This window comes from Lygodium microphyllum, chromosome 7 (assembly GCF_053477565.2).
Source record: "Lygodium microphyllum isolate KBCC chromosome 7, Lygodium_microphyllum_v1.1.10, whole genome shotgun sequence".
Lineage (NCBI taxonomy): Eukaryota > Viridiplantae > Streptophyta > Polypodiopsida > Schizaeales > Lygodiaceae > Lygodium > Lygodium microphyllum.
In genome coordinates, this window is record NC_141141.1 from 156,552,987 (window position 1) to 156,560,968 (window position 7,982).

The window sequence follows — 7,982 nt, forward strand, 5'->3', positions numbered from 1 at the left end:
TAGCAAGAGCAATCATTTACAAGCACTTATGGCCAAATAGGATTGGGGCTCTCATGCAGAAAACTTCCAAATTGTCCATTGACATATTGTTTAGATCTTCTAGCGCTAAGGTTTTAGCTCTATTCAAAGTCATGTAAGTCTAAGCATTCAAGAAGTTGCAAAGTTATTACCTAGAAAAAAATTGAAAAGTGAACTATACATTGTAGCCAAGATGAATAACAAAAGTAAGCTATGTACACACTGTATGTAGCTCTTAAGGTGCTAATAAGATGTCTTTCTTTCGTCTTTGTTTTCTTATTACAATGGTAATATATACCTTTCACATTTTAGATGTGAAAATATGTATTGAATGAACAAATATTCGTAGTTACGAAATACTATGGCCTAATAGAAAAGGAAACCTTGACCACATCATTTTTCCCAAATTTACCCTTTTTGCCATAATGTTCCCATTGTTCTAGAGCATTATAGGCTATCTCTTTCCAAGTGACCTAATTACTAAAACATGAGAAGACAATATTGCTTCTATTTTCCTATACAGCTTGGAGCACATCTAATCTTATCGACTAATCCACCAAGCATGTGTGCTTATTACTAGTGTTGAAATCTCCAAAAATCCACACCAACATATGCCTATTATCATCTCCTAAACAAGCAAAGTACTTCTTTTAAGGGCTAGGTGTTTACAATTCTTTACACACTGGAGAGGAAATGACTTGTTGTTTACCTTCTAAATAAGTGAATTGCCCGCTCACTTTTAAACGGGGAGTCTCCTTTTAAATGGACAAGGGTAGGCAATCAAAAACATAAGAGAAATACTATTGCTTACTTTTTAGCAAAATGTGTCGTTTTGGTGTGTAAAGACGTTGTGCCCAATTTCCAAAATTGTATGCCCACAAACCTTTGGCAGGTTTACCTCTCGCATTAGAAAAGGGATGTTTTTGTTGGTAGTAATTCGTTGTGCTTGGTGTAAAAGCAGGATGGTTTAATAGTTCAAACCCTACTGCTCTGTTTAAGGATTTGCTTCGTCTCGTAGCCGTATTCGCCCCGAGGGAGCGTTCATTCCTCGACAGAACCGAAGAGGGAGAGGGGACCAGCTAGCTGTAGCTCCTCGCCATGCTTCCTGTGCGCGTTAATGCCGTTTCCTCGTCGCCGTGTGGCCTCCCGGACGCTTCAGGGTTCCTCAACAGATTTCTTAGCAGCGATGCCTGCTCTGAACCCCTAGCCAGAGGCTATGTCGCAAATGTCGCTCAGGCCCTGGACGAGATAATGGCCAGGAGTGCAGGCCTCGGGAGGGGGGAAAGTGCTCGGAAGCACAAGAAACGATCTCGTCACGCGACCTCAGACGGCTCGCTGGAGGATATTGGCGTCAGGAGCAAACGCCGGAAGAAACGACACCCTGCGGATCCCGGTGACGGCGATTTGAGAGATGAAACTGCGAGCAAAACGCTCCTTGAGACAAGCTGTATGGTAGAAGCGAGCCGAGCTAGCAAAAAGAAGCGCAGAAAAGAGCTAGCCAGAGATGGTCATCATCGGCGAACTCATGTCTATGATGAAGTTTTTAACCGAGCGAATCTCGTTGCAGAGGGAGACTCGCCTAGCAGAAAGAAGCGCAGAAAAGACTCCATGGGGGATGACCATGAGCACCAGGAGGAATCCAGAGTAAATAGTGTGGCCTCTGCCATGAACAATGTGGCAGTGGTGGCTTCTTCTAGCAAAGAGAAGCATAGGAAAGGCCATGACGATCAAACTCAGGATGATCACGAGATGGAAGACAGTTTAGCAGAGGAAGTTTCTGCTAGCCGATCATCCAAAAAGAGGCATAGAAAAGACATGGCCGCAACAGATGGCAGTGGCCAAGAGCAAGTTTATCATGAAGTAGAAAACAGAAGGCATGATGTGGCAGGGGAGACTCGATCAAGCAAAAAGAAACACGAAGACCTTGGTCAGGAACAAGCTCAGTATCTGAAGGTGGAAACCAAAACAAGTAATCCAGAAGCAGAGACTTCCGCTAGCCGCTCAATCAAAAAGAAGCACAAAAAAGGCACCGCATGGGACGGTCATGATCAGGAAGTCCTCCATTTTGACGTAGAAACCACGAAAAAACACAAGATGAACAAGGCTTCTGCTAGCCCACCAAACAGAAAGCACCGCAGGAAAGTCCATGCGAAAGATGGAGGTGATGCGGCGAACTGATACTCAAGATTTAGGACCAAATCATGGATGTATTTTGTCATCGATTCATGGTAATACTAACTATCAAGCCGAACTTTTGTCTCGACGTTTGCAATGGTCTTCAAGTCAATTGTGTCCATTGTTTGGTAGTCTCGTGTGTCTCGGCATGGAAGTAATGCTCTGTTGATAACTCACTGGACATGAACAAGAGCAAAAGAGGACGTTAACTCTTTCAGCTTTTCCCCGAGTCCCATGGATTAAAAGTAGGTTCACCCATGCTGTTACGCTCAATCACGCGTAGTTAGAGGAAACTTTTGGTGATGCCTCTTGGAAGGGTTTTGCTTAAGGCAACATTTCCCAGTTTACCATTGAAAACATTGTCTTATATGACTAAATGATGAGGAGAAAGAGTTTACAAACGAGGGGACAGTTTAGTGTGTGAAGGTGGAGAAAATGTGTGCACGAAGCCCTCCTAGCTTCTTGTGGTTTATCATACTTGACATTGCCAGGTATGTGTGGACTGTATATTGATATGGCTTTTGCTTTGTGTCCTTGCTAGGATGCGCCACTCATTGAATCTAAGGCCAGCCCAAGTAGTTTTCTATAGTGCATTTGTACATCAAGTGTATGGGCTTTGCTAATGCCTCCTTGAGGAAGTCTTAGCACCCTTGGATAACATTGCATGACACACCTACAATCCATCCATGCACAACTCAACGTCACTTTTGTGGTTTGCAAATTGTGCACCAATAATGGCAACATTAACCAATGATTATTGAGTGTGAAAAGTTCTCCAATGAGGTCAAGCACTTGCACAATGGATTGGATGTTGGGTGAACAAGCTATACCTTCATGCCTCAAACATGATGATGAAATTATTGACATTGTAGATGTAGATGGATCGATGAAGTGGGTGTTTATAGGCATGGTCTTTGGTTATAGCCCAACAAATGTAAGGTGACTCTTGGGATGATGAGGCAAGGCTGAAGCATTGTAGCATTATGCATTTGATCTTGCATTTTATAGAAGGGACTCCGATACAATAGCCCTTGAAATTAGACAAGCAAAGTTGAAGCAAGGGCAAGTGACATGTAAGACTCAAAATCCTCTAATTGAAGGGGGTGCATGTGTTCAATATTTGTTTAAAGCTTTAGTAGCATGGATTAGTAGGTCATTAATTTTTCCATTTATTAGTATCATGCTTTCACTAATTCATGCTATATGTTTGAACAAGCAACTTTAGGGTGAGGGGGGTTAGGGTTACACATGAAGAGGAAAGCCCCACCCAACTAAAAAGTGGAAGGGGCCTATTGACACGTGGCAAATATATATAGGTGTCGATTTTCACGGACCATGGACACATTTGGATGGGCAATACTCCCCGTCCAACGTGCATTGTGCTCGCTTGACCCAATAAAGATGAACATTCTACTCAATTAAAAACTTGTTGCATTCAATGGGATTTGAATTTCCACCATTACATTGGAAGCCCATTAGCCACACCATTAGGCCATGCCCCACATTGTGATAAGGGGTGGGCATTTTAATGTGTAACCACAAGTTGCCCAGTTTTTGAGATTTCCCACTTGTTCAGACAAGGAATTGGTGATGTGTAACCACCCTAAGTAGAGTGTTGCAACATTTATACCTAGTTCGTGTGAATGTACAAAATTTTCTCAAGCTTTTTCTTAAAGGTGCAATCATATGTAAACTCAAAGTGGGGATCTCTAAGTTCCTTACATTTATGCTTTGAGATACAAAGCTAAAGCTTTTATATCAAGAAGAATGTGGCTTACTGATGGTAGGAAAGAGCATTGTAGATGTTTAGAAAGGTAGTGTGTGTTTGTGTATGTATGTGTGCGCACACACCTTACAAAACAGAAAGGAGAGATTAAGAGTGATTGGAGAGAGAGAGAGAGAGAGAGAGAGAGAGAGGGAGAGGGAGAGAGAGAGAGAGAGAGAGGCAATCTATTATTTCATTATACTTACACCATTTTGTGTACCATTCCTCTTATAATTTATATTTTGGTTAATAAGTTGTGTTTATATTTTCATATTCCCCCACTTTACTAAAGGTAAAATGTGGTGTAAATGATTTTTCACTGCATAACAAAAAATCTTGGGTTGGTTCTTTGAACTTGTGCTCCTTTTGTTTACGCTTGAACTTGAGTTGCTTCTTTTGTTTGCCTCTTTATGGTGGAGCTTTGAGATGCTTTTCTTCACCTCCTCATATCCACACTTTGCATATGTGTTAAGGAGCAATGTCAAGGTTAAAACATTAAAGTGTAAACCAAGATTAACTTCATCATTTTTATTATCACTTTTTGTCCATTCTCTTAAAGCAAAGTGTGATTCAAGCACCTAGTTTTTTTATGCTTTTTGCTTATTGTAGGTACAATTCCAACAATCTTCACCATAATTACCCTTTTTGTTGCAATAACTAGATATATTGTGTCATGTTGAGAAGAAGTGGTAGTTGATTGGCTATGAGATGATCAATGACTACTTAATTTGAAAGAGGAAGGGGTTTTTTTAAATAGATATCCCCTCTTTACACAATGATGGAGATGGGGATTGTCAAGCTATAGCAGCCGTGGCTATAGGTGTGAAGATAGAAGTGGTACCAAACCAATGAAATGAGTGTTTGCATTCTTTTGCATGATATTCTCTTGATAAGTCATTGCTCCATGTGGGCACTAATGCACCAAGTAGCATGTCCATGGATGGTTCATTAGTGAATGCAAAGCTGGTTGTGGAGGCCTCATCTAAGGGATGTAGCCACTCTTCTGAGAAGGTAGAGACATCCTTACCTTGATTAAGAGGTAGAGTAACCAAACAACAATGAATGGAAACTTGTGAGGCAATATTTAATTGCTCATAAATTGATTTGAGATGGGGACATGTCCACTCTTCTGAGAAGGTAGAGACATCGTTACCCTAATTAAGAGGTAGATTCACCAAATGACAATGGATTAGAATGATCAAATGAGACCCAATAAGCATAAAAGAAGTTTCTTATGGATTCCAAAGATGATGCAAAAACTCCAAACACAACTCAAGGAAAATGACCCTGAGCTTTAGGAAAAGACATTTATGCTTTGAGAAAGAGATGTAGACTCGAGGTTAAGGAGGAAGAGATGAAAACGATGCACGAATAGCTACTGGAGATAAACTAATAGAGGCCATCCCAAGAAAAGGCCAACATAAACTTACACAAAAGACAAATGATAGATCATTATCTACATGCATAGGGCCAATGGAAAGCCATATAAGTAGGATTGTAGGAAATAATCATTGCTAGCCTAACAAGGGTTGTTAGCCTAGTGGAAGTTGAAATATAAAGACTATGAAATAGCCCTAATGAAGCTATCCAATGACCTAGGCATAGCACTATATAATGGAATCATCATAATGTGCAGTCGGAAGCTTATAAATTTGTTGTGGCTTCCTCTTTAGGAAAGCAACACTATTAGTCTACACCCCACAAATAGAAGGCCCTGAGGAGCTCAAGCCCTAGCTAGGATTGATCTCTAGTACCTTAGAAGACATAAAGTAGATTAGAGAGATAAATTTAATCAATATAGAGTAAACCAAAGGAGGCTTGATCTATCACTTGAGGATGAAAGGTCATGAAGATCTTAAACTAAAGATGTAAGGTCTTCTACAACCTAAAACGCCCTAGTCAACATCCCCCATTACCATAGAGCCCACAATCATGACACCTCCAATGATCTACTAGAACTACCAAAGTTCAATACAAGAGAATCAAAAGAGCACTCAATAGAAGAAGACCCAGAGCAAGATCTATGCACGATCATGATACAAATCTTAAGAGCACTATTGTAGAAGGTGATGAAGTGCCATATCTCCCCTGAGCTCCTATCATAAGAAAAAGAAGGAAATCTAGAGAAAACTATGTAAAGGCATTGGGGGGGGGGGGGGGGGGGGGGGGGGGGAAAGAATCAAGGGCCTTTGCAGTTTTTGACTTCAAGTTGAATGTAGAAAGTAGGTCTAGAAGACTACTTCCCTCACACACAATGTGAAAATATACAATGAACTGGCTAGAACCCCTGGATCTCATTGCCTACTAAATATCGTATGGTAGGTACCTCAAGTTGAAACTAAGAGAAGCATGGCCAAGTCTATTAGAATGGAAATACCCCATCTTGAAGAATAACAAGAGGGCATGAGAAGCCTTCTATTATTCACATGAAGAAGAAAGGATAGATCCATTCTATTTCCCTTATCCATGGTAACATGGCAAGGAGTATAAAGAAAGTCAGCATGGTAGATACAATGTCTTGATGATTCCAAACATAAGAGCCACCCATACTGATAGAACCTACCCATTACATCCCACAAAGCTAGTGCCATCTTTTGCTCACTTTGTAGGAGAATTCAAAAATTGCCTTGACCTCTCCTTCATCGCAACATGCAACTACCTCGTGCTCCTCATTAAGCTCCTATAGCAACCCATGACACCATATGAAGACAAGCTTTTGCCACCACATTTTTTTACATAAATATAAATATTAATCGAGTGGCAATGGTTTAGCTTCACCTTAGTGCTACCTGACATTCTCATTGTAGTTGTACACATCCATCAAGGAGTATCTTACGAGTAAAGGATGCCTTCACCAACAATCACTCAAGTCACTTACTAAGTGAGGTGTCAAATTTTATATACTAATTTGTATTTTAGTATAATTAATTAAAAAATAAAAAAGGGATAAAAAAGCCTATTATACCTTCACTGCACTTAGGGTAATCCTTGGGGCTACACCCCCAGATGAACATGGAATCCTTTAGTTTTGCCATTTCAAGCCTCTTTTCCTAGCTCTTCACCATCAACCAACATCCCTCATGTCCTAAGCCTCCTCATTGGCCATCCATATACTTCTCACCTACAACAGTTACTTTAGTGTGAGTGCTATGAGACTAGCCCTCGTTTAGGATGGGGCATCATGTAAATAGCAAAAGGAAATGCCCCATAATTTTTTAGAGAAGATATTGTTGTAAAAATTAGTCAAATGTTTTAGTGAGAGCCAGGCTTTCTCTTGTGCAAATTGTATCAAGTATCATGTAGCACCATGTGGTTATGACATGCATTAGTAAATTATTCTAAGGTCTAGGTACATGTAATAAGAGGGAAGACTGTCATGTAGTCAAGAAAGAGGTTAGATGCCCAAGGGGGATAGGGAAATCCTAACCCATCTTGAGTGAGAGTAAAGAAGAGGGAGTGTGAGAGTGTGTGTGGAGTGAGGAACATGGCGTTGAGAATATCCTTACATCCTTTCCCCTTCTTGTCCATCCCATTTTGGTGAGTTGCGAATGCAAGCAAGAATATGTGAAGCTGAGGGTTTGAGGGAGTAAGGGATATGGTTTGTGCAACTCTCATCTTTTCTTTATCTTCTCAAGCTCATTGTTAGCATCTCCTCTCATTGGTGGGTAGCAACACAAGCAAGGTCAAAAGCATAGGAGTGCACATGTGGATTGAGGATATGGCTTGCGGATACAATGAGGACAGCCTAGTGAGTATTGGTAAGCGTGTTCTCTAATCATATCTAGTTATTATATTTGTCAAGTATGTGAGTAGGCTAGGTCAGAGGTAATTGTGCACTTTGTAGGTCAAAATCCTTGAAAGAATGATGATGCATTTGATGGTTTTGACATCAAGCTCTACAAGAGTGACACCATATCAATTATTTCTGAAGATGACTAAGGCATTTTCATCCCAAAAAGATCATGAGATCCAACAAAAAAAAAGCAAGAGCATATTGTGCATGAAACAAATCATATAAGGAGGG

General features: G+C 40.6%; 1 protein-coding gene across 1 annotated transcript; it reads left to right on the forward strand.

Moving 5' to 3' along the window:
- The first annotated feature begins 954 nt into the window (after positions 1 to 954).
- Positions 955 to 2,363, forward strand: LOC148034123 (uncharacterized). Its single transcript, XM_087682432.1, has one exon. It carries the CDS (start codon positions 1,117 to 1,119, stop codon positions 2,194 to 2,196), a length of 1,080 nt encoding a protein of 359 aa, XP_087538558.1. The 5' UTR covers positions 955 to 1,116; the 3' UTR covers positions 2,197 to 2,363.
- Positions 2,364 to 7,982: the final 5,619 nt, after the last annotated feature.

Excerpts from the sequence above, each read along its gene's own strand:
- LOC148034123 (XM_087682432.1), top strand. The coding sequence starts at position 1,117 with ATGCTTCCTGTGCGCGTTAATGCCGTTTCCTCGTCGCCGTGTGGCCTC.